This window comes from Penicillium odoratum (genome assembly GCF_028828045.1).
Source record: "Penicillium odoratum strain IBT 22623 chromosome Unknown utg000005l_segment0_segment0, whole genome shotgun sequence".
In the NCBI taxonomy this organism is placed as follows: domain Eukaryota; kingdom Fungi; phylum Ascomycota; class Eurotiomycetes; order Eurotiales; family Aspergillaceae; genus Penicillium; species Penicillium odoratum.
This window is the reverse complement of record NW_026643147.1, coordinates 4638288-4663219: the sequence shown is the minus strand read 5'-3', so window position 1 is coordinate 4663219 and position 24932 is coordinate 4638288. Positions and strand designations below refer to the sequence as shown.

The following is a 24932-nucleotide window of genomic DNA, read 5'->3' as shown; positions in this document are numbered from 1 at the left end:
TACTGAGAACTGATCATGCTGGGGGGAGCAGGAGACTTCATTATTTAATGTACGAAATTCAGAACACTCTAACCCATAGATTCAACAAACAAGCTGGTTTTGCTTCATAATCATAGATGATAAAGTAAGCTAACCCTGATTAGGAAATAAAAGTGTGGAATTAAGGTTTCATGTGGGTCAAAGGGGATTTCGACTTCATCCATCATTGGTACAAGTATATCATGTGATCTTAGGCCTTTAGAGATTGAAATAACTTATCATTCTTCACCTTCTCATGAAACAATCTAACGTCATCGACCCTACCTTTGAACATTCGGGTTGTTCTCTTTGACACTCAGAGACCTTGATATCGTTGTAACAAGCCCCCGTTTTCATTGGTTTGATGGATACATACTCCACCGCTTCTTTGGGTAATCCAGATGTCCACCAGTCCTCGTGATAGCACAGGTGCAGAGAAAGGTACTTTCATATACACCCGTCCGACTGGCTGAAGCTAACATTGTACCAGACTGTCCAAAGTGCAGAAGAAGACGGATTGAATGTGATAGAACTTTACCAGAATGTAGAAAATGCATTGCCAGGGGCTTTGACTGTCCCGGCTATGGCTTCATTCTGAGATGGGTTCAAGGTATAGCCAGCAGAGGAAAATTGGCGGGCAAGCGATTACCCATACAAAAGTCTATTGGTGAAACAAGCTCCGTCTTGCACGATACTGAATCAAACGATCTACCTCGAATTGCGAGATTGGAGAGTCCTGTATCAATCACTCGTGGACCGAATTCTCACATCGACCACATGACATTGGAATTGATCGACCATTTTCACAGGAACGTTTCCAGTAAATTGGTATGGGTAGACCTCCCAACTAATCCATGGAAACAAGTCATAATTCCTCTTGCCTGGGCGTCAAGGACAGTACTACATGCCGTGCTGGCACTGTCATCAGAAGACATGGCATCTAAATTCGAACAAACCCATCCTCGCTGTCAATATCTACACTGCGTCTCCCTGCGTCTGCGAAATCAGGCTTTGGTCTCATTAGCAGAACAAATCAGCTGTATGAGACAGGAAGACTCTTCTTCGGGCCTTGATCCAATCCAAACGCGCTACGCGCTCGCCTCAACATTGATACTATATAACGTGGAACTATTCGAAGCAGAGTCCGCTAAATGGCGGATGCATCTTCAGGCATCGCGATTGATTCTCCAATGGAAGGAGCAGGCCTTTCCCCACCCTGTCCGGTCGGATGAGATTGACAAATTTCTTCTCTATGAGCAGTATTATTCGAGTGTGTTTGCAGGACTCACGACGTTCGATACGCCGAGTGATTCGGAGAAGGTTGTCCAGTACGCAGACAGTACTGCCATGTTCGGTGATTTCGTGAACATCATCAACAGAGTCACTCATGACGAGCGGCTACAGTATGATCGCAAATATGAAAAAGACCCAACCCTCTTAGACTTTATGACTAAAGAATTGGATCAAGCGCAAGATCGAATGGCCCACTTTGGTCAAGTACTTCCGTTTCAGACTGAAGAGGCCCGCATCAGTTTCCAGCATCTTGTCTGCATCTTCCATCATGCTAGTCTGATATACATCTACCATGTGTTGACAGGCGATCCTTCAATAATCCCCAAGTTGCAAGTTCTGAGGGACTCAATTCTAGATCATCTATCATCTCTCCCTGACAAATGCGCTTTTGCGTGTGACTTGGTGTGGCCTCTGTTTATTGCGGGAACGGAATGCCGAGGCGAGCAGGAGAAACAGGAGATTATAGCCCACGAACTCGAAGTCGTGATGGCAATCAGCGGTACTTTGGATCGACGCAAAGTCTTATCATTTTTGCGGCTATTTTGGTCTTTGCAAGATAGGAGCGTCTCATGGATTCAACTCATGAGACAACAGGGTCCTGAATGCCGGATGTTAATTTTATAAGTATGTAATCAACTCAGTTGCATGCAAATTTACAAAGAGATGCAGTCAAATCACCAGACAACGCCAAAAGTAAGTATCTGACAATATTGAGAATGAAACTAGATTAGACGCCTTCCATGTTTGATGCTTGATGCTTCCTCTCCCACCCTGTCTTGAGCTCCCCGCCGAGCTTGAACCGCGGCAGCGGGTGCGCCTCTGTGTTAAAAACGTGCTCCTCTAGCGAAATAATATCGCGATCCGAAAATAAGAGATAAAAATATTTCAGAGTTTCGGATAGCCAAAAGCTCTCCATCCTGTCGCGTTTTTCCGGCGGAATAGCTTCGACATTCCCGATGGAAGTAAAGCTCTTGATACGCTCATATGGCGGGGAAACTGTTCCAGGCACTGATGGTGTCACGGTTTCAATTATGGCCGTATGCCGAACAAAGGACTTGAACATCTCCCATCCCCATTCGCGATATATCTCGTCGCCTGTGATGCGGTACATGTAGAACAAGGACTCGGCAGTTTCAGGGCGCTGAAGGTTGTGGCGATCCATTGGATGGATGTCGATGTCTTTTCTCCACGGCTCAGAACGATCTGCCTGTTGGGATAATGGAAGAGAAATGCCTTGCAATTCGTACGGTGCTGCGGTGGCGGATGTGGCAGGATCGGCATATTTATCTGCCATCATGACGGGTTTTTCATCCAAGACAAAATGGGAAATCTCAGGAGCAAGACCAGTAGCAGTGTTTAGATATGTTGCCCAGCAGGTCTTCATGAGCTCTCGGGAAATGAGGATCTCCTCCTCATGCTGTTGGGACCATTCAGGAGATTGTCTAGCCTTGGACAGAAGCTGGCCACCAGTGGCACCCAGCGCAATTGTGCCTGGCATGAAGCACACAAGGTGATCCATCTTGCCGAGGAGATCCTTAGACAGGCCTCGGGGTCGTTCACCCAATACCATCAGTTGAGCATTTTTAGTGAAGGCAAGAAGGTGCTTGCGAATGCCCTGTATGGACTCATCCCACAATTCTTTGTAAATTGGCTCCTGCTCTGATGTTTGGAGATATTGCTTGATGAGGTATTCTGTTAGAAAAAGATTAGCTTGGGTGTAGCAAGTCAGCGGATGTAGGAACGAACCGTAGTAGGAATCACCTCGACTTCCAAGGCGAATATTCTTGGTTTGAAATTCCCCGGAGTCTGGATGGATGAAGATAGGAACGAGACCATCTTCCGGGTGCTGTTTGTCAACAGCCTCCATTACTTTTTCCACAACCCTCCAGTATTCGGCCTCTCCGGTTAACTTGGCCAAGTATTTAAACTCGAGTTGTACAGTGGTCGCCTCAGCTGTAGATGCAGCACCACCATCGGAGTGCGATCGTATGCCAAGAGATCTATTTAGATTGACGCTGGAAAATGGGATCCCGGAATTCGATTCGAATGCTCCAAGCAGCCGATCTGCGAGGTCAGTGGCTTTTTCAATATACAAGTCTTCTCCAGCGGCGCCGACATCATCATCCGCAATCGGGGCAAGGTGAGGGTATTGATTAGACAAGTAGTGGGCAGATAACAGGCCGCCTAACATGCGAATCGTTGTTTCAAAGGTATTCACATCATGGTCCTGGTCGTACCGCAGCGAAGTGGAAATCCACTGGCGGGCATGCCGGAGCTGAGATGTCAAATTCATAAGAATCAGGGTGTCCAATGAGTCGACAATCATCCAACCCATGCCGCCCTCGACCATGTTCTTGTGATTCTGAGAGGATGGGCTGTATTGATCAAAGCCTAAATTAATTGTGTGTTAGCTGTATAACAAGGAAAATGCTCTCGACAGGACTTCATACCCCAAGCCTCGTTTTCGTAGGCATCAAAACTAACACTGAAGGTGTCCCGCACTCTCTCACGACGCGCATCCCAATCGGCCTTTTCGGGTGAGACTTCGTTCTCCAGTGTTTGCACCCACTTCCACAGCTGCAATCCTTTGTCTTTCGAGTCTGAGCTCTGCAAAGATGGGAGGGACGATTTATTGTACCAAAATAGAAATAAAGCACACAGGGCTAGGAGACTAGCGATGCCTTTCCATCGTCGCCTTGGAGCCGTGCGCCTCGGTGTGAAATATGGTTTGTCTTTATACATCGGGAGTGTGCGTTCCTTCTCAAAAAAGCCGCCAGCTTGATTTGAAGAGAAGCCGAGGCCAGAAAGACCCTGAGGACTTTGCCGGTCGTTGGGGGAACGGGAATGCGAGGAGAGCGGTGCCTGGAAGGACATGGTGTTATCCCGCTTGGTGGTGTCCACCTAGCACAGGCGCATGGGAGCGAGACTTTCGGCTGGTTGTGGCCGGAGGTGGTTCGTCACTAGTGCTGCTGTGCAGCGTTAATGCAGGTGTCAGTCAATTTGTATTCGTAAGCAATGCGCCGAGCCCAGGATGAAACCCTTAAATCATTGAGGGAAGGACACCTTACCGACGAGGGGGCGCCACAGTTCCTTAATCCCTATACTTTGTGAAGAATGCAGTAATTGATTCAAGATGTTTCCAATGTTCGTGCCTTAATTAATAAATGTAGAGGTAGAGAAGTTGAAGGAGCGCAGAATAGCTTAAAGGATAAGATTGTTTTTGTCATGCACCAAGGAACTGTTGCTGGTGACCGGGGAAAGTGGAGAACAGATAGATGATCCTCCCAATTTTGATTACATACCAGGATCATCACAGTGGCAAAGGACTGGATTTATTACAGATCCCAACTTTCAACTTTAACAATGATAAATCGTTCCTGGATGTATAATATTCCATGAAGCAAGATTCTAATAGGCATGAAACGCCTAGACGATTTGCTCAGAAGTAGATACAATTACAGCTTCTGGTACTCCAACTTGCCCTCCAGCTTCTTGGACTCGGCCACCTTCCGGACTGCCTTGTTGAAGTCGTCCTGGTTGATGGCGTCCCGGTAATCCTTGATCGTAAACAGACCACTAGATGATATTAGCTAAGAGTCAGACCATCGAAATCGATAGGAAAATCACTTACGCCTCAGTGACCACATTACGTAGATCGGCACCGTTGAGACCGTCACTCATCTTGACAACACTCTCGAAGTCAATATCTCCCTCCATTTGAACCGTACTGGAGTGGATCTTCAAGATCTCGAGACGGCCAACCTCGTTAGGAAGGGGAATCTCAATCTTGCGATCCAGACGACCCGCACGCAGCAAGGCCGGGTCGAGGGTATCCGGCCGGTTGGTGGCCATGATGATCTTTGTCTTTCCCAAGTAATCGAATCCATCCAGCTGATTCAACAGTTCCATCAGTGTTCGTTGAATTTCACGATCTGCCGATGTACCCTCCGAGAACCGTCGACCACCGATGGCGTCAATCTCGTCCATGAAGATGATGCATGGCTCATGCTCCTTGGCGTAGCCGAACATCTCTCGAATCAGGCGAGCAGATTCACCGATATATTTATCAACGATGGCGGAGGAGACCACTGTAGCGAAAAGGAAAGGTTAGAGAGAATGTGATGAAGTCAGGAAGAAGACGCACCTTTCAAGAAGTTTGTATCGATGGAGCTAGCTACCGCTCGGGCAAGCAGTGTCTTACCAGTGCCCGGAGGACCATAGAGCAGAACACCCTTGGGGGGCTTGATTCCCACGCGGAGGAAAAGCTCCGGGTTCTTCAATGGCAGTTCAATGACCTCCCGAAGCTCTCTGATCTGGTCGTTAAGACCACCGATTCCAGCGAAGTTTACCTGGCCAGGGTCTTCCAAGGACATGTTGTAAACCATAGGGTCGACCTCGCGAGGTAGCATGCGCATGATGGTGAGTGTTGTCATATCCAGGGCCACACGGGTGCCCTGCTTCATCTTAGCCTTGTCGACCTTCGACCGACAGCCGACCACGTATCGCGGTCCGGATGACGCCTTGACAATGACTAAAACCGGTCAGATACCTAGATTGCAGACATTTTGAGGATTAATAGGCGGGACAAGACTTACATCGCTCTTCATCCAACTGTTTCAGCACCTCGCCGATGATCTGACCAACACTTTGTAGTGCCTTGATGTTCTCTTCGGAGACGTCAAATTCTCGTTGAAGATCCTTGATACCCATGCGCAAGGTCTTCAACTTGGCCTCCCATTCTCGAAGCTCGAGCAAGCTCTTTTTATAGTCATCGAGCGCCTGGTCCCGCTCAGGGTCGCCGGCGTCCATTGTGGCCGATAGACGAGATTCACACGGGCCGGGTGATGCTCAATCAGAAATTCGGTGGGATAGGATTCGGAAGCAGTATGGAATCTAGATTCCAATAGTTTGATGATAAAAAAAGGGTAAGTCAGTGAGTAGAGAAGCGGATGCAATCTGGGGGGAGCTTCAGCATCTCATCACCGGGCGAGGGAGCTGCCAACAGGGTCACATGACAGCGCGTCCATACTACACGTGATTTGCATCATTTCTGCTTATATCATGTTTATGGCCTTAGGCAACAAAGGAGTCAAAAAGCTACTGCATCAGGCAACAAGGCCACGAAGGACATAATTGAACACCTCAGGCATTAATATTTCGTCATCATAGTCCATCCCAACCCGGACTTTTGATTTTCTGAATGCAGCATTAGACCTCAACCTTTGACTAATGAATTGACTGTTCCTGGTTGGAATTGGATAGAACATTGCTTTGCAAACTTTGTATCTTACTCCCTTTTTTGGAATATGCATCCCTACGAGAAGCTACGAAGTATATAGCTTAACGATTGAGGGGCAGGACAGAGGGGTAGAATTGGATCAATTAAATCAGATGCCGTCATTCTCCTAGCTTAGTTCTAAGCCGAGCCAACGATAACATCATAAAAATGTAAATTCCCGAGGGACGGAAGATCTCGCAAGCTGGAGAACCCGCAGTCGGTCGGGATCAGCCAAGCAAGAGCTGGAGAAATACCTGGAGCCCCACCACCGCATTGGAAAGAATCGGAGTTCCAGCTTGACCTTTCCCGGGGATGAGACTAGACCAAAGGTATTTAAGATATCGGGTGTTTCCGTATTTTAGTCAAAGTTGATTTGAATTTATACCCTGTTTACTTATTCTAAAGGTAAGTTTGTGTCATCTCCATATACCCCGCCATCCCTCAATTGCCCCTCCATTTCTCTACTCTTCCCCCCTTCCTACACACCGAGACACCAAACCAACAATAGCAAAGGTAAAGCATCCAACCAGAAGGCTGGTGATCCATTGCTGTAGCCAATCACATTAGTTTTGAGCTCAAGCAAATCAAAACCCCCTTCCCAATCCTCTCTCCGTGCCCGCCCATACTTTTTGGGTCATCGGTGAACTCCCAACCCCCGCCGTTAGTCACACGCTGGCTCTTGTCATAAATCACTGCCCTTCTGCTTTCCCTTCTCTTTTGAAAACTAACCGATATCCCTTTTTTCCCTAATCAGACTATCTTTCAAAATGCCTATTGCCAAGGTTCACGCCCGTTCCGTGTACGACTCTCGCGGTAACCCTACCGTTGAGGTCGACATTGTCACCGAGACTGGCCTTCACCGCGCCATTGTCCCCTCCGGTGCCTCCACTGGTATGTTCCCTGACCTCTTGAGGGACGTTTAATGGTAGTATTAGGAAATCATACTAACAACATCATAGGCCAGCACGAGGCCGTTGAGCTCCGTGATGGTGACAAGACCAAGTGGGCTGGCAAGGGTACGTCACAATTTTATGATACTTCCCTCAATTGAATGGAAGTTCAGACTAACGCTGGCTGGTACATAGGTGTCCTCAAGGCCGTGAAGAACGTCAACGACATCATTGGCCCTGCCCTCATCAAGGAAAACATTGACGTCAAGGACCAGGCCAAGGTTGATGAGTTCCTTAACAAGCTTGACGGTACCCCCAACAAGGCTAACCTCGGTGCCAACGCCATCCTTGGTGTCAGCTTGGCTGTTGCCAAGGCTGCTGCCGCCGAGAAGGGTGTCCCCCTCTACGCCCACGTCTCCGATCTTGCCGGAACCAAGAAGCCCTACGTTCTTCCTGTCCCCTTCCAGAACGTTCTGAACGGTGGCTCCCACGCCGGTGGCCGTCTGGCTTTCCAGGAGTTCATGATTGTCCCTGAGTATGTGAATCTGTCAGAACATGAGCCAAGGCATGACCAAAGACTAACAAGCTGCATAGCTCCGCTCCTACCTTCTCCGAGGCTCTCCGCCAGGGTGCTGAGGTCTACCACAAGCTCAAGGCTCTCGCTAAGAAGAAGTACGGCCAGTCTGCTGGTAACGTTGGTGATGAGGGTGGTGTTGCTCCTGATATTCAGACCCCCGAGGAGGCTCTTGACCTCATCACCGAGGCCATCGAGCAGGCCGGATACACCGGCCAGATGAACATCGCCATGGATGTTGCCTCCAGCGAGTTCTACAAGGTCGATGCCAAGAAGTACGATCTTGACTTCAAGAACCCCGACAGTGACCCCACCAAGTGGCTCACCTATGAGCAGCTGGCCGACCTGTACAAGTCCCTGGCTACCAAGTACCCTATCGTCAGCATTGAGGACCCCTTCGCTGAGGATGACTGGGAGGCCTGGAGCTACTTCTACAAGACCTCCGACTTCCAGATTGTCGGTGACGATCTGACTGTCACCAACCCTCTGCGCATCAAGAAGGCCATCGAGCTCAAGTCTTGCAACGCTCTCCTGCTTAAGGTCAACCAGATCGGTACCCTGACCGAGTCTATCCAGGCCGCCAAGGACTCGTACGCTGACGGCTGGGGTGTCATGGTCTCCCACCGCTCCGGTGAGACTGAGGATGTCACCATCGCTGACATCTCCGTCGGTCTGCGTGCTGGTCAGATCAAGACCGGTGCCCCTGCCCGTTCCGAGCGTCTGGCTAAGCTCAACCAGATCCTCCGCATCGAGGAGGAGCTCGGTGAACACGCTGTCTACGCTGGCAAGAACTTCCGCACTGCCGTTACCATGTAAATGCAGCTATATTGACACTGCGATTGGCTCTGAGAAAAACAACAGGCGAAAAAACTTGATGGCCTAGTGCCTCATGGCGAAATGCCATGTATTATGATTATGAACTTAATAAGATCTTCTGAATGAGAGATACCTTTTAAACAATTGTTTCCCCAATGATGATGAGATAATTTATAGCAATCTGTAATAAGAGAAATACACAAAGAGAATGATCACGCTCGTCGGGCACCAAGGAACCCGTGAATCCGTGATCACGTGGACATCCCACCCTTCGATAGCCTTGGAAGTTGTCCCACATAAAATTTGCTTCCCCTCCACTCTTTGTTGATACAGGGTTTTGATCGCGGGTTCCTTGTCGTTCTATATCATCCAGAGTATTTACTCGAATCGCATTCCATTCTCGATTAAGCAATTTCTTTGTTTTTTTTGCCCAAAATGCCGCCTTCAAAGTGGGGTATGTTCTTATCCATTTGCGACTATCGAGTCACCCCTCTGCCACTGTACATGCGGAGCATATACAACTGATTCCATGATGCAACTCCTTATTGACCGGCGCTAACTTTGGTCTTATAATTAGATGAGGAGGAGGAGGAGGATGTCATTGTGCCTCCCCCCGTCGCACCCCGTCGCAGATTCGACGACGAGGAAGAAGAGGATGTAAGACTCCAAAACTTGTGCTATCTTTCGCACACTGGATCTTATATTCATACAAATCGACATTCGCTAATACTATGCTTGTTTGAACCAACAGGTACTCGACTCTTGGGATGCGGCCGAGGACTCCGAGGTAGAGCGCGAGAAGGCGAAGAAGGCTGAGGAAGCTGCGGCTGCCGCCAAGGCCAAGGCCCTCGCTAACAAGAAGACCAAGGCCCAGCGAGTGGAAGAGCACCGCGAGCAACGGAGAAAGAATGCCGAGGATGACAGCGACTACGACGATGAGACCGAGGCCGAGAAGCGCGAACGCCTGCGCCGCCAAGAGATCGACGCGGATCTTGCCCACGCCAGTGACCTCTTTGGAGATGTCGACGTCAAGCCTAATCGCGGTGCCCCCAAGGCTATTGTCGTTAGCGATACCGCTGATCCCACCAAGTCTATCGACTTGTCCGCCATGCCTCTGTTCAAGCCTACCACCAAGGACCAATTCGCTCGTCTGTCCGACACCCTCATCCCTCTTCTCACACCGCACTCCAAGAAGGCCCACTACTCCCTTTGGGCGCAGGACTTTGCCCGCAAACTGGTGAAGGAGCTGCCTAGTGTGGAGATCAAGAAGATTGCTAGTGCCCTGACCACTGCCAGCAATGAGAAGATGCGCGAGGAGCGTGCTTCGGACAAGGGTAACAAGAAGACCAAGGCTGCTAAGACTAAGGTCTCTCTTGTTGCGCAGCGCGATAGCCAGGTTGACAACAACTCCTACGAGGATGATGGCCTCGGTGACGATGATTTCATGTAAAGAGACGACTTATCATTTCAATTTTCTTGACCTCTTGGCGGTTGTCTTCGTTTCCTGGATTCGACTCCCTAAAATACGCAACAAGGAACCGGGGCTTCCATTTCTGACGGATCAGATATTTCCCATCTGTTGTCGGCCCTTATATCCTTTCCCACCCTTTTCTTTCAAATACCAGCACAATGTACATCCCCTACACCTTGGCTATGCTGCATGAACAACAATAGAACAATCACATTCAAATTTAGCCTGTCGTTTGAAATCCTCACTTTTCCATTCGATTAATGCAGTAGATACACCATGTGCCTCAACATCTTACCCTCCAATTATTACATTAGAGATCATCACGACATGCACACCTTACTCCGAAGCACCTTGCGCTCTGATTTGCTCCTGCAGACCATACCAAGGTGTTTTGCTTCCTCTTCAATATCTGCCAGGCCTTTCCTGAGATTAACGTAACCCTCAACATCCATCCAATTACTACGAATCTGCAGAATAGCCTATTTGTACCTTACATGGCCAGGAACTGTGGGTGATTACTCAAGCTGACATGGGGGCCATCCATCAACATCACCTCATAAACCAAAAAGCACCAACTGCCAGCCTCTTGGTATCCCGTGGCCACAGCACACTGCACCATGTCCCCGATAACAGTCGAAAGCTTTCACTCTAAAGCAAACCCAGCTCAGTCAGTCTCCTACGTTCATCTCAACCAAGGCGCCCCAAACACCTTAGTCTACTGCTATGGCGCAGGCGGTGATTCACGCCTAATGGGCCTATTCGAACCATTTCTACAATCCCATCCAGACTTATCCCTTATCTGCATCGACAGATGGGTCCAAGGCAAAGATGCCGCCCGTATCGGACTCGCGCTCCTGGCTGAGCTGAGTGCCATCGCCCTAGAACTCCTGGATACTCTCAACATCGACCAGTTCAGCATTGCGGCTCACTCAGCGGGTGCCTACCCGATGCTCGATCTGGCTCGGTATGCCCCACCGGGAAGAGTGGGGAATGTCTTTCCGTTGTGTACTCATATCCCCGCTGCTTATACTGGTTCCAGGATTATGGAGTCTATGTGTACGATGCCGGGATTTATGTTCAAAGTTGTAACGAAGCTCGATTCGGGATCGACTCCGAAATGGCTGGAGGATTTGCTTGTTGGGTTGATGACGAAGAAGGCGGGTGGTGTTAAAGAAGAAGGGGGCCTTGTGATCTCGGGCGAAAGGAAGAAGCTTGTGCTTGAAAAGATGAAGGATGATGTTCAAGGTGAACAACTTTGGAGCGAAAGAATGGACCTTGATTATCGTTTGGGATATGAGCGCGTTGAAGGGATTACTCGGGAAATTTTGACTGGTCTGTACCGGGATTGTCCAATCGATATAACATGGTTCACAGCGGAAGGTGAAGTCTTTTTTGGACTGGAAAGTGCGCGGAGGATTTCCGAGGAAATGAAGGCGAAGACTGAAATTGTGGATGTCTCTGGGGCTACACATGCGGATATCATGCTGTGGACACAGGTTTGGGATTCGATGTATTCCAAGATTGTGCATGAGACCGAGACCGAGGCTGGCAATGTACTTGTTTGACTCCGGGTATCTACAGCTATGTCTATATACTATAGAAGGCGGTTGAAATTCAGAGGATGAATTGGAAATAAACACATTGAATCGTGCTGGAGTGGGAATAAAGACAGTAAAGAGAGAGAAATTCCACTCAGCCCCTTTTCTTCGCTCGCGTCAAACCGAATATCAACTCCGCCGGCCGACCCGTGCAAGGGGTTTAAGTGCCGGTCCCAACCCAGCCACGCTACGGTGAAAACAAAAGCGACTTGCTAACCACGTTCCAGGAAGAAATGCGAACGCCTCCCCTGATAATATCGGCTCGTGGCAACCCTTTACTCCTCAGTCTCTTCAGGCTTAGCGGCCTCGGTCTGCTCCTCAGGAGCAGGGGCGGCCTCATCCTCGGGCTTATCCTCCTTGGGGGCGGCAGTCTCACCCTCGGCGCTATCCGAAGAAGTCCAGAGAGTCAAGTTGTCGCGCAGGAGTTGCATGATCAAAGTGCTGTCGCGGTAGCTCTCCTCGGAGAGGGAGTCAAGCTCGGCAATGGCATCGTCGAAGGCCTGCTTGGCGAGGTGGCATGCACGGTCAGGGGAGTTAAGGATCTCGTAGTAGAATACAGAGAAGTTAAGGGCGAGACCAAGGCGAATGGGGTGAGTGGGGGTAAGATCGGTCTGAGCAACATCGGTCGCGTTCTGTCGCGGAATAGAGTCAGCTAGTGTACGTCACAAAGCAGACCAAAACATCATACCTTGTAAGCCTCGTGGGCAGCAGTGGCGGCAACCTTGCGCTTGTTTCCAGAGGCGAACTCAGCGAGGTAGCGGTGGTAGTCACCCTTCCTGTTGTCGAGTCAGTCATCTACATCGGCACACTGCGGGTTACAGCGACACGTACATCTTGTAGTAGAAGACTCGGGACTCTCCAGTCTCAGCCTTGGGGATCAGAGCCTCGTCAAGGACATCGAGGACATCTTGGCAGACCCGCTCCAGCTCAGTCTCGATCTTCTGACGGTACTCATGGATGATGTTAACGTGCTCATCAGAGCCCTTGGACTCCTCCTTCTGCTCGATGGAGGAGATAATGCGCCATGAGGCACGGCGGGTACCAACAACATTCTTGTAAGCGACCGAGAGAAGGTTACGTTCATCAACAGTGAGCTCGCCGCCAATCTAAAGTAGGGTCAGTGCTACCCCTAAATGCGACTTGAGGGGGTCGTCATACGTTGGCGACTTCCTGTAAGAAAGACGGTTAGCCCAGATCGTAACAAATGATTTAGAGCAGATGCAACCAACCTTCATGTAGGTGACCATTTCTGAATGTGATCAATATACGTTAGCCTTAAAGTCTCCATACAAAGTTGGCCCATGTCAATCTTACCATCGTAGCGCTCGGCCTGCTCGCAGAGCCGCGCGAGGAATGTCTTGCTGATGAGGAGGTGAGTGTTAGGGATAGAGGGACAGTGGATTCCGAATCATAATATGCTTACTTCTCACGCTGCATGATTAAAAACACAGATTAGCCTATATTCCAGAAAATCAAGTCATGGGGAAGTGGTCGTGCGTGGGATTCGCGATGGCGGTGACGGCTCAGCACGCCCATGGAGGGGTTAAGTTGTGGAGAGGGAGGCAGACTAGAACGTACCTCAGAACCCATGGTTAAATGTGGATGAAGCGGTATTGGGGGGTGGGGGAATATTCAAGGAGCAAAGAAGAAAAAAAAACTGGAGATGGGAAGCGGAGATGCAGAAGGAGAAGGTGAGGAGGACCAAGTGGGGGTGGGAAGAGTGAGAGGGAGAGATTGGGAGTTGGGGGAGGAATCATAACAATACACGATTACACTGTATCGGGTACCTGGTCTTCAGCTGTGTGATTCTTACTATTCTCATGTACCCGGGTACTCTTGTTACTGCCCAGTATTTAGAATACCTAAATATAGAGTGTCATATTATGTACTGAACTGGCTAGAATAAGTATGAAGATATTTATTGAGATTTCAAGATCTTCCAAGATTCATATTTTTCTGTAATTAGTTCAACCCAGTAAATAATGTAAGGTGTTGCGTTGCACATCACCAAAGTCACCGTATTGACCGTACCAGGGACTGTGGTACTGTCACACGGAAGATCAGTTGAAAGCGCTGTGGATCCTCTAGATGCTTCTAGCCATATTGAACTATTAGTTTGACTCCTTTTTTTTTTCCGAATGACTCCGTTTTACATGAATTTTATGTGGATTTCAAAAGGAGAAGTGTCGAAGATTGATGGGGTCAAAATTACTTTTTGTGGGTTGTTTGCTAGTCTACAGATGATGATGATGCAACGCATAGAATCTTCCAGCATTATGAAACCAACTATGATGTAGTGATCCCAAGGCGACATTCAGATCTGTATGTGTAGAAGTCTGTTATGGGAGATTATCCATTTTATACTGAATTTAGTGTCTTATTTGAGTTGTTGTTATTTTCCCCGATGAGAATTATTTGTTCTTATGCACTAACTAATTGCTAGACCCGAGTCAGCTGTAATTGACCAGCTGGGAGAACAAGGTAAATGAGCACCTGGACTGCCTATTGCTCCATGTCCAGATAATGGACTGCGTTTCGTTTCAGACAGCCGTTCTTAATTATAGAGGTGCTGCATGCTGGTCGAATTCTGATCCCTCGGAATTGATCCTGGAAATTGATTGGGCTCTGCCCAATCAATGGGTTCACTATCTACAGAGCTACCAAGACATTAGTGAGAAATGCACCAGCGTCATCACACAGAGGGCCAATTCCTATAACGCATTTCATTACTAAAGATTAGTGGGATGGATTACAAAATTGGGTCTTCATTACCCCGCTACAAATCTCTGTCAGTGGTCCGGCACAAGTAGATTCAGCCCTACAGGCAAGGAGACAAATCGTATGCGTAAAAGTACGAGTTGCCACCCAACAGAAGATCTGCCCTTTGCAAGCTATTTCTCCGCAGGGTCCCCGAGTCAATGCCCCGAGTCAGCAGAGCCATGACGCATATGGTGACCATAATGATTGCGAACCAAGACGAGCTTCACCGACCAGAATGGAAGCCAAGATAACTTGCGTAAGGCAATGGCTCAAAGTACGAAATCGGGACCAAAGGGCCAGTTAGAAAGGATGTCAGTTTTCCTGTCTCCAGATAAATCCACCAGGTTCATAGGGCTAGATCCACTACTCTTTGCAGAATCCGGTGCCTACTTATGTCAATCTACCACTGAAAGGGAAACAGGGACTCCACTAGTGAGGTCCGATAGGCGTGGGAACGATGTAGCCTAACAAATGCCCCATAATTTTGTAGCTCGGCAGAGTTGATGGAGATCCCTGATGCACTCCAGAAATGACGAAGAAGGGTCAATTCAGTATATGAGAAGGAGGGCATCAGAAAGGTAATAAACACGAACTACAAGGCCAAATTCTGTGACTTGAATACAACCAAATCGCTATAGAACGTATGTGGAGAACGAGACCCGGAGGAAGCGGATATCAGGTTCAGCCCTGTAGCTGCTGATTCAGCACCTGATCGGGAAATGGAATCAACTGGATGAGAACACGTTGTTGCTCCGCGCTCTCCACTTTTTACGTCGCGCTTGATAACACGGCAACTCCCCCCAAGTACTTATTACTTGTTTCCCTGCATCCTGGGAGCTTTGACTGGCCACCCGACATCCATGTATCACATTTAAAACGCCCTGTCCTTTCCTTTCCCTACTGTCGTTCCCTAGGCTCTCCGCATCTCTTCTCCGGTGCTCTCTGGACCCTCCCGAGACCCAGTACAAGTGATCATGGAGAATTCTTTTCTCAACACCCCAGCGGATGCGCTGGACCACTTCAATGTTCTGGAAAAAGCAGGTCTGTCGGAAGATGCCGTGCTGAAATCTAGACAGAAGTATGGACCCAATGGTTAGTGACTCGCTATCTTGACATTTACTGTTGTGAGAAACTGACATTCCTCTAGCTCTTCCTGAAGACCCCCCGACCCCTCTATGGGAATTGATATTGGAGCAATTCAAGGACCAACTGGTCCTCATTCTGCTGGCCTCTGCTGCTATCTCCTTTGTTTTGGCTCTGTTCGAAGAAAGCGATGACTGGACTGCCTTCGTAGACCCGGCTGTTGTACGTCCCCTCTTCTTCCATGGGCCTTAATTTATAATTTCCTGGTTCTCCTTTACTGACAATTTGACTCCCTCGACAGATCCTTACCATTCTGATCCTCAACGCGGTGGTCGGTGTGACTCAAGAAAGCAGCGCCGAGAAGGCGATTGCAGCACTCCAGGAATATTCGGCCAACGAGGCTAAGGTCGTGCGTGATGGGAAGCCCCAACGTGTCAAGGCTGAGGATCTGGTACCTGGTGATGTGATCCACATTGCCGTTGGTGACCGGGTCCCCGCTGATTGCCGTCTGCTCTCTATTCACAGCAACAGCTTCCGGGTTGACCAGGCTATCTTGACTGGCGAGAGTGAGAGTGTCGGCAAGGAAACTCGCGCTGTCAATGACCCCCAGGCTGTCAAGCAGGAACAGGTGAACATGCTTTTCTCGGGTACCACCGTGGTCAATGGCCATGCCACTGCCCTGGTTGTCTTGACTGGTGGATCGACTGCCATTGGTGACATTCACGATAGCATTACTTCTCAGATCTCGGAGCCAACCCCATTGAAGCAGAAGCTGAATGACTTTGGTGACATGTTGGCCAAGGTGATCACGGTCATCTGTGTCCTGGTTTGGCTTATCAACATTGAACACTTCAACGACCCCTCCTTTGGTGGATCTTGGACCAAGGGGGCTATTTACTACCTGAAGATTGCCGTCTCTCTCGGTGTTGCCGCTATTCCTGAGGGTCTCGCTGTGGTCATCACCACCTGCTTGGCTCTTGGAACTCGTAAGATGGCCCAGAAAAACGCAGTTGTCCGATCCCTGCCCTCGGTGGAAACCCTGGGTAGCTGCAGTGTGATATGCTCCGACAAGACAGGAACCCTGACCACCAACCAGATGAGTGTGGAGAAGGTCGTTTACCTGGCTAGCTCCGGTGAAGGAGTTGAGGAAATTGATGTGGAAGGTACCACTTTCACCCCAGAGGGCAAGCTGTCCCGCAATGGCAAAGTGGTTGAAAACCTGGCTGTTATCTCCTCTACTATCCGTCAGCTCGCTGAAGTTACCGCTATTTGCAACGCCGCTACCCTCTCCTATGATGCTAAGACCCGTACCTTCTCCAACATTGGCGAACCCACAGAGGCAGCCCTCCGTGCCTTGACCGAGAAGATTGGTACCAGCGACGCCGCCGAGAACAAGAAACTTTTCAGCCTTCCAGCTTCTGAGAGACTGCACCTCGCAAGCTCGCACTACGAATCCCGTCTTCCTCTCCAGGCCACCTATGAGTTCTCCCGTGACCGTAAGAGCATGTCCGTTCTTGTTGGCCAAGGCAAAGAGCAGAAGCTTCTGGTCAAGGGCGCCCCTGAATCGATTTTGGAACGCTGCTCTCATGTTTTACAAGGCTCCGAAGGATCACGGGTGCCTCTTTCCAGAAAACACGTCAAGCTGCTTTCTGAGCAGGTGGTCGAATATGGTAACAAGGGTCTCCGCGTCATGGCTATCGCAAGTGTGAGTGATATTTCTGGCAACACACTACTGCAGAACGCTACCTCCACCGAGGATTATGCCAAGCTTGAGCAGAATATGACACTAATTGGTCTTGTTGGTATGCTGGACCCCCTTCGCCCTGAAGTTGCTGCTTCCATCAAGAAATGTAAAGATGCTGGTATTCGTGTCATTGTCATTACTGGTGATAGCCCGAACACTGCCGAGTCCATCTGTCGTCAGATTGGTATCTTCGGACCCAATGAGGATCTCATTGGCAAGAGCTTTACTGGCCGGGAATTTGACAATCTCAGCGAGGGTGAGAAGATTAAGGCGGTTGAGACCGCGTCCCTGTTCTCCCGCACTGAGCCTACCCACAAGTCCAAGTTGGTTGATCTTCTTCAGTCCATGAACCATGTGGTTGCCATGACTGGTGACGGTGTCAACGATGCTCCCGCGCTCAAGAAGTCCGATATTGGCGTTGCTATGGGCACTGGTACTGATGTGGCCAAGCTTGCTGCCGACATGGTTCTGGCAGATGACAACTTCGCCACTATCACCATCGCTGTCGAGGAAGGTCGATCTATTTACAGCAACACCCAGCAGTTCATCCGGTACCTTATCTCATCGAACATTGGTGAGGTCGTGTCTATTTTCCTCACCGCCGCCCTAGGCATGCCCGAGGCCCTGGTTCCTGTTCAACTCCTGTGGGTCAACCTTGTTACCGACGGTCTGCCGGCTACTGCTCTGTCCTTCAACCCTCCCGACCACGATGTCATGAAACGCCGTCCTCGTGGCCGTGATGAGCCGCTTGTGGGTGGCTGGCTCTTGTTCCGCTACATGGTCATTGGTACCTACGTGGGTGCTGCTACTGTTTTCGGCTATGTTTGGTGGTTCTTGTACAACCCCGAGGGCCCGCAGATCACCTACTTCCAGCTGGTAAGCCTACTTGGAGTAATTTGTCTTAACCTTGATCATATACTAACAGCTCGATGTGCAGTCGCACTTCCACCGCTGCTCGTCGCAGTTCCCTGAAATCGGCTGTGAGATGTTCAGCAACGATATGGCCAAGTCTGCATCGACTGTGTCTCTTTCCATCCTTGTGGTCATTGAGATGCTGAATGCGATGAACGCCCTGTCATCCAGCGAATCTCTCTTTACCTTCTTCCTGCACAACAACCCGATGCTGATCTACGCCATCACTCTCTCCATGGCCCTTCACTTTGCCATTCTCTACATTCCTTTCCTCGCGTCGCTTTTCGCAATCATCCCTCTGAACTGGACTGAATGGCAGGCTGTTTTGGTGATCAGTGCTCCTGTAATGTAAGTTTATTTTGTCATGTACTGCTTGATGTTCAATTGCTAATCCTTCTCCAGCGTGATCGACGAAATTCTCAAGCTTGTGGAGCGCCGTTTGGACACTTCGCATGTTGTGAATGCCCCAGTAGCCCAGAATGGCGCTGCCAGCAAGCCCAAGAGCGCTTAAACAATAGAGTATAACGAGATGATCCGATGTGGCATATAGATGACACGGAGGCTAGCTTTTGCTTTGAATAGAGACATGCAACAGAACTTGAAGAAGTTCCTGTCGCATAGACGTTATATATGCTTTTTACACTGTAGATGAGAATTAAAAATTCCCTCAAACAACACCTGCCTCTGAATGAGCCTCAACTACCGTAATTGATCTTCGAGTCGATGACCGCAGAGGCCGCGACCTTCTTTCTACGCCAGTCTATGGCCTTTGAGTCTAGTCACTATTCTGCTCTTCTAATGGGCATGTCAACTCTTGTGCAAGGCCCCATTGATACGGTGGACAAGTCAACTGATGATTTTTGATATAGTAGATTGGCTCTTGGGGGATCTGTGTACATGGATGACATGATGACGATGATGCGAGTGATCGATACAAAAACAAAATATTACCCGCTTTTGATTTTGCGATACTGGTGACAAGATTTTGCCATTATGCAGACAGTGTTGGAATTTGAATCAATGGTCTATGGGGGAAACAATGACGAAAGCAGGATGAAAAGGTGTTCGGAACACAGATTCCGTGGGCCAAGGTAAATCATAGGAAATATCGATAGAGATCAGGGCGCTTCATAAAGCAGAGGATCAGAACAGGATGAAGAAAATTAGAAGGAGAGACAGAGGGAATTCAGCCAGTACATTTAATGGTATGCCTGACGCAGAAAGAAATTAGGAGATGCAGGCAAAGTGAACACATGTTGTGTATGAAATGGAAACGCAATGGGTATAAAGGGAATCACAAAACAGCTCTATCGTCTAACAGATTGGTAAAGTAAAGAGATCGTGGGAGGGACATGGAAACGCCGGTTTCCAGGGAAGGAAGTAAACCGTTATTCAGGAGGAGCAACATGATTAGAAGCAGCATCGCCGGCGGCATCGACATTCTCAATGGTCACAGCATCAACTTGGGGCATGTTGGCAGCTGTGGCGACTTCTGGTGGGGAGCGCAATGAAGATGAGCGTGGAGGTCGCGTTGGGGACTCCAACTCCGGGGCAGGTTCAAGAGCCAGCTTGCGAGTTGATACAGGAGATCCAGTCTCCTCAACCTGCTCGGTAGAGACTTTGATAGTGTCCGTCTCCGGATTCTCCTCGTGAACGGCATCAGCTGGCTCGCCAGTCTCCTCCTCGGGACCATCAAACTCGTCAACTTCTTCAATTTCCTCGTCATCTTCCTCTTCAATGATCTGACTCTTCCGAGCAGCGGGCCGTCCTACAGGGACGCTTAACTCGCTTGAACCCTCGGACTGACCAGGAAGTGGCGAGTGGACCATCCCACCAGGCGTCATGAGATTTGACGTATGGAGCATGGGTCCCTTAAAAGCAGACCTCTTTCGCCGAGCAAACACCAGGCTTGATGATGGAGAGTAGAGTAATGGCGCGGGCACGCCTTCGTTAAAATTAGACGGTCCTGGAACTAGATGATCGCCGAACTCTCTAGGTGTCGAGCCACGCACCAATCGAATATTGCTAGGGAAACGAGCTGAAGCACCCGGTGTGGTAGGAAGCACTTTGAGAGACGAGTGAGGAGATCTGGCGATTCGGGCAGTAGGTGTGGCGACCGTGTCAACGCTATTGGATGAGATTGACGAAGCCTTGGAGTGGGCGCGCGTGTGATGAATGCTTCGAATGGAGGAAACCGACGAAGAAGTGGATTTGCGACCTCGCAGTCCGGCTGATGACCGTCGATATGATCCACGGGGAGTAATGGGCGATGGCGAGAGGGAGTTTCGATTACTCGAATGGCTAGTGTTCAACGCTCGTGGCTGACGAGGGTAGGAATGTCGATTTTGGCGATATGAAGCACTGCTAGGAGCTAGACTACTAGCATTGGAGATTCGTTTGATCTGAGTAGGGGTGACCACTTCTTCGGTTGGCTCAACTGAAGCAGGTAGTGAGGAAGCCTTTTTACCGCTATCTTGATTTTTCGCTGGGCTGAATTTGTCCGTGAACTTGCGAGAGCCAGCGGATTTAGCACTTGGCGACTTCGCTCTCTTGGCCGATTCAACAAACCAGTGTTTCAGTGAAGCTAGTTGGCTGATTATTGGGTTGTGCCGTCGATTCGCAGTGGTACGACGACGGAACAGGCCATGATGCTGGGCTAGCTCCGGCTGTGATGCACTGACATGTAGCATGCTAGGGCGGGAACGCCTTTTGTCTTTTGGTGGGGGCACCGGGCGCCTCGTTGAGGTAGATGAATGTATGGAATCCTTATCAAGAGGCGTGGGAGGAGCACTCTTCAGTTCAGTTGTCTGTACAGGCAGTGGTTCAGGCAGTGCAGGAAGCTCCGGCACTGCTAGCTGAGATGGTAGACTTCGCCTGTCGCGACGCCCACGGTCCGATAATTGGCTACCCGAATTCCCCTGTCCTTCTTCATCGACCTCTACCAGAGCCGATGACAGTTTTTCAAACCGGCTGCTCGCCGCACTTAAGCGGCGCAGGTTCTTGGCCTCTGCTTCTCGTTCACGACGCTTGCGCTCTCGCTTTTGTTCTTTCCGCTGTTCCTTTTCGATCAATAAGGCCCACCATCCAGCCAAAGGATCGCATCGTTGGGCCAAAACGTTCTCAATGATTTCGTCGATGTTGACTCCCGCGCTTTTCATCCGTTGCAAAGTCGTCTTCTCAAGCGGTGTTGTAAATGGCGAGGGCTGCGGGATTTTGAGGATCGCAAGCTGTTCGGGGGCGTGCTCGGCAAGGAAAGGATGGGCAAGGATCTCTTCGAGGCTGGGTCGAATCAATGGACGTTTCGACAATAGCAGGTTAATGAGCGCCTTGGCATCTTCTGAAAACTTGGCATTGTAGATTGGTTCCTCCGAGAGGATACGACGCTTGGTGACCTGGTCATCGTCGTCGTCATATGGTAGTTCGCCGGCAAGTAGCGCATAGAGAATAATACCCAAGCTCCAGACATCCACCTTTTCACCGGCGTATTTCTCTCCTTTCAGCATTTCCGGGGCACTGTAGCAGATTGTCCCGCAGAAAGTTTGCAGATAGCTTGACTTGCCCTCATACTCGCGAGTGAATCCAAAGTCGCAGAGCTTGACGTTCTCCTGTTTATCCAAGAGGATATTCTCCAATTTGAGGTCCCTATGCACGCAAGACTTGCTATGAACGTAGGCTACCGCTCCCACTAGCTGGGCAAATATCCTTTTGACTTTATCGACTGGTAATGGGCCGTGGCGCAGGAGGTAGTTGTAGAGTTCGTCACCTAGACCGTAGATTTGAGTCAGCCCATGATCAGGTCAAGCCAAGACCGACAAACCATACCTTGACAGTATTCCAGCACTAGCCACACCAAACTTTCAGTCACGACTACCTCGTAGAGACGCGCGATATGCGGATGAAGAAATTGGCGGTGGTGGTGGATTTCGCGTGCCAAATTGGTGTCCTCCTTGCTAGAAGACTTGAGTACCACCTGCCTTGCGCGTTAGCCCTGAGATACACCTCGAATTCCGGTCCCCCATGTCATTCGTACCTTGGAGCCATTGGTGAGCTTGTGCGACGCAAGGTACACCTTTCCGAATGAGCCCTTCCCAATCAACCTCCCTAAAGTGTAATTCCCGACGCTCCGGAGATCCTTGGACGAGAACTCTCTGCGCAGGCCGTCAATTATCAAGGCATTCGATCGGGAGGAAGGAAAACGTACTCGAGTAATTCATTGTAGGAGTTCGCAAGCTGCTATGATGCGCGACCAGAAACGGTCTCCAAGTTAGCCCATGTTCGCGGATGTTAAGCTGGAATTTCCCCGATGGACGCACCTTTTCCTTCTGCTTCTGGCTCTGAACCCCCGCTCTTGTCCTGGGCGGCATGTGTTAGAGATCTCCGAGGTTGCCGTCGGCCACGGAGATCTGAGTCGCGAATCGGTGGTAGGGGGTGAAGTGTGTTGCGCAATGTTGCCATTCAAAGGATAGAAGGGCGGGGACAATAGTTTCCGGTGGGGTGGAGTGAAGTCCAAAGAGTTCCAAGGATTCGGATCAGGAAAAGCAAATCAAAAAGATCAAAAGATCCAAAATGACTGAAATGACCAAAATACAAGGTTTCTGAATGGGGAAACGTGGTGTGGAGTAACAAGTTCGGCTGTGGACTCGAACGATCTAAATTACTTCATTCCGTTTAAGCCCCTGAATTACATCTTGTTCTTCAATCATCCGGTTAATCTACATTTACTCTGATGCTTTTCGCTTTTTTGCTTTTTTTTCTTTTTTATAATTTATGGTTTTTTATTTGTTTGCCTGTGGCTTTTGCTGACTTGTCTCATACGTCAACTTTTGAATGCACAGGATTTTTATACATAAATTCAAATGTATGTTTTATGTATTCAAATTTATTTGGACAATCCTGGATTGAATACTCTATATATAGAAAAGTACATGTACAGGCCTCAATTTACATGTCATCACTTATTCTCTGTCCTATGACCGCCACGGAAGTGACTCAAGATGCTGCACGACTCGCGTAGTTGTGACCAGCGCAGGGTCAACACAAGCCAATCCATCTTTACCCTGAAAAGCCAATGACACCATCCCAAAGTATGAGTGGAGGAGATCTGGGGTTGAAATTTGGTCAGCAATATTTTGCCACTTGAGGTAAGCCAACTTACCGGGAGGATCTCCAACGGACTTTCCAAATCCACCCACCAAGTGTTGCACCTTTTCAAGAAGATAACGCCGGTTACGCACATCATCAATCACTGAGTACCGATCCAACATCTATAATATGGTAAGAAAAGATTTCATCAACTGGTCTTGCGACACGTACCATTAGTGTCGCCCCATTCCAAAACGAATAGCAGGTGTCTGCAAACTTGTTATACCGGCCATTGAATCCAGCGCATGGTATTGAGTCGGCGGCCAATGCAGTGAGACCTGGCAGTGCGATGATCCTCTCTTCCAGAGATTTTGTCACCTCGTTATCGGTCGGCTGTGTATTTGGTACTCCTTCAACATTGCCATCGTCATTATCTTCGTCATCGTCTTCTTCTTCCTCTTCCTCGCCGAGTTCCCCTGTCTGCCGCGATGCGAGCCAAGCAAGCAACATCTCAAACTTCCCCGAGCCCGGTGACAGCATGGGAACCTCTTGGATGTCTGTGCCTGCCCGACGCAGAAAGTCTAGAGATCCAACTGCACAATATGTATGACCACCTGGGAGCCATGGTCAGAAAGATTCGAGAGAAAAGAGCCAATGGGGATACACACTATGGGGTTCGCGGAAAGGGGATTCGGCCATTCCACCATCGTAAGCCTAGTTCAGAGAACATGAGTCAATAAATCACTTCAAAATAATAGGAGACATTCAATTGAGTTTACCTGGCACGCTTGGATGAATGATATAAAGCCAGGCACATCGATATCATCTATATCTTCAACGCCTGTGCTTGTACTCCCGCGCAACATATAACGGATACCAGCTGCACACATACAATATCGCAGATCGCGATCGCCCTCAATACTCCCATCAGGCCCGAGTACTTCTCCAAAACTTCCATCGGCACGTTGTAGCTCAGGGAGCCACTGCAGGCATTCTCTTCGTTTGACCCGGGATAGATCATCGCCCAAAATGAGTAGATTCACCAGTCCAAAGAATGTCGCTGGGACGTTGGCCGGATCCCACACTGCATTTTCCTCGGTGCGTCTCTCTTCCCCGAAATCCGTGCCTGGGAATCCCCGAAATCCACCAGAGGGCACCTGGCAGTGGTAGAGCCAGTTGATGTATGATTGCCTTTCCTTGGGGGTGGTTTTGGCCTGCAGAACACCCAAGACATCTAGTCCAGAGAGACTAAAGAAGGCGAGGAGCATGCGATTTGAGTCACTGGAGGTATAGGCCGACGGCAGGAAGGTCTTGAGACAGCGTAGGTAATATTTTACATGGCGTTCGGTGGTAAAGGGTGCCGCCATCGTGGTAATGGCACAAGTCTCGTAGTAAAGCCCCGGAGATCGCGAT

At 49.4% G+C, this 24932-nt stretch overlaps 10 protein-coding genes across 10 annotated transcripts; 5 read left to right on the top strand and 5 right to left on the bottom strand.

Annotated features, from left to right (window-relative positions):
* Positions 1 to 951: 951 nt before the first annotated feature.
* N7520_007284 (transcription factor domain-containing protein) lies at positions 952 to 1935 on the top strand (the record flags this gene model as incomplete). Its single annotated transcript, XM_057141218.1, has 1 exon — positions 952 to 1935. One exon carries the CDS (start codon positions 952 to 954, stop codon positions 1933 to 1935), a length of 984 nt encoding a protein of 327 aa, XP_056995224.1.
* Positions 1936 to 2038: 103 nt separating this feature from the next.
* N7520_007283 (glycoside hydrolase family 47 protein) lies at positions 2039 to 4185 on the bottom strand (the record flags this gene model as incomplete). The annotated part of the gene is made up of 3 exons (XM_057141217.1): positions 2039 to 3003; positions 3058 to 3702; positions 3762 to 4185. The coding sequence occupies 3 exons, from the start codon at positions 4183 to 4185 to the stop codon at positions 2039 to 2041; spliced, it is 2034 nt and encodes a 677-aa protein (XP_056995223.1).
* Positions 4186 to 4766: 581 nt separating this feature from the next.
* On the bottom strand, positions 4767 to 6156 carry rpt4 (proteasome regulatory particle base subunit RPT4; the record flags this gene model as incomplete). Its single annotated transcript, XM_057141216.1, has 4 exons — positions 4767 to 4887; positions 4943 to 5399; positions 5456 to 5842; positions 5907 to 6156. Coding segments are annotated over 4 exons (1215 nt in total), but the record flags the coding sequence as incomplete, so codon positions are not given.
* Positions 6157 to 7356: 1200 nt separating this feature from the next.
* Positions 7357 to 8869, top strand: aspf22 (enolase acuN; the record flags this gene model as incomplete). Its single annotated transcript, XM_057141215.1, has 4 exons — positions 7357 to 7480; positions 7549 to 7605; positions 7675 to 8014; positions 8074 to 8869. 4 exons carry the CDS (start codon positions 7357 to 7359, stop codon positions 8867 to 8869), a joined length of 1317 nt encoding a protein of 438 aa, XP_056995221.1.
* Positions 8870 to 9304: 435 nt separating this feature from the next.
* On the top strand, positions 9305 to 10319 carry N7520_007280 (eukaryotic translation initiation factor 3 subunit J; the record flags this gene model as incomplete). The annotated part of the gene is made up of 3 exons (XM_057141214.1): positions 9305 to 9323; positions 9447 to 9526; positions 9621 to 10319. The coding sequence occupies 3 exons, from the start codon at positions 9305 to 9307 to the stop codon at positions 10317 to 10319; spliced, it is 798 nt and encodes a 265-aa protein (XP_056995220.1).
* A 638-nt stretch (positions 10320 to 10957) lies between these two features.
* On the top strand, positions 10958 to 11905 carry N7520_007279 (uncharacterized protein; the record flags this gene model as incomplete). The annotated part of the gene is made up of 1 exon (XM_057141213.1): positions 10958 to 11905. The coding sequence occupies one exon, from the start codon at positions 10958 to 10960 to the stop codon at positions 11903 to 11905; it is 948 nt and encodes a 315-aa protein (XP_056995219.1).
* Positions 11906 to 12213: 308 nt separating this feature from the next.
* Positions 12214 to 13528, bottom strand: N7520_007278 (14-3-3 adaptor artA-like protein; the record flags this gene model as incomplete). The annotated part of the gene is made up of 8 exons (XM_057141212.1): positions 12214 to 12570; positions 12627 to 12714; positions 12770 to 13044; positions 13097 to 13108; positions 13168 to 13187; positions 13253 to 13299; positions 13362 to 13369; positions 13517 to 13528. 8 exons carry the CDS (start codon positions 13526 to 13528, stop codon positions 12214 to 12216), a joined length of 819 nt encoding a protein of 272 aa, XP_056995218.1.
* Positions 13529 to 15672: 2144 nt separating this feature from the next.
* N7520_007277 (calcium-transporting ATPase) lies at positions 15673 to 18948 on the top strand (the record flags this gene model as incomplete). The annotated part of the gene is made up of 5 exons (XM_057141211.1): positions 15673 to 15790; positions 15846 to 16003; positions 16083 to 18401; positions 18463 to 18785; positions 18840 to 18948. 5 exons carry the CDS (start codon positions 15673 to 15675, stop codon positions 18946 to 18948), a joined length of 3027 nt encoding a protein of 1008 aa, XP_056995217.1.
* An 877-nt stretch (positions 18949 to 19825) lies between these two features.
* N7520_007276 (non-specific serine/threonine protein kinase) lies at positions 19826 to 22801 on the bottom strand (the record flags this gene model as incomplete). The annotated part of the gene is made up of 5 exons (XM_057141210.1): positions 19826 to 22200; positions 22260 to 22407; positions 22468 to 22585; positions 22639 to 22670; positions 22751 to 22801. The coding sequence occupies 5 exons, from the start codon at positions 22799 to 22801 to the stop codon at positions 19826 to 19828; spliced, it is 2724 nt and encodes a 907-aa protein (XP_056995216.1).
* Positions 22802 to 23404: 603 nt separating this feature from the next.
* cdc43 (protein geranylgeranyltransferase type I subunit CDC43) lies at positions 23405 to 24886 on the bottom strand (the record flags this gene model as incomplete). The annotated part of the gene is made up of 5 exons (XM_057141209.1): positions 23405 to 23538; positions 23593 to 23701; positions 23751 to 24133; positions 24188 to 24233; positions 24299 to 24886. The coding sequence occupies 5 exons, from the start codon at positions 24884 to 24886 to the stop codon at positions 23405 to 23407; spliced, it is 1260 nt and encodes a 419-aa protein (XP_056995215.1).
* Between the last annotated feature and the right edge of the window lie 46 nt (positions 24887 to 24932).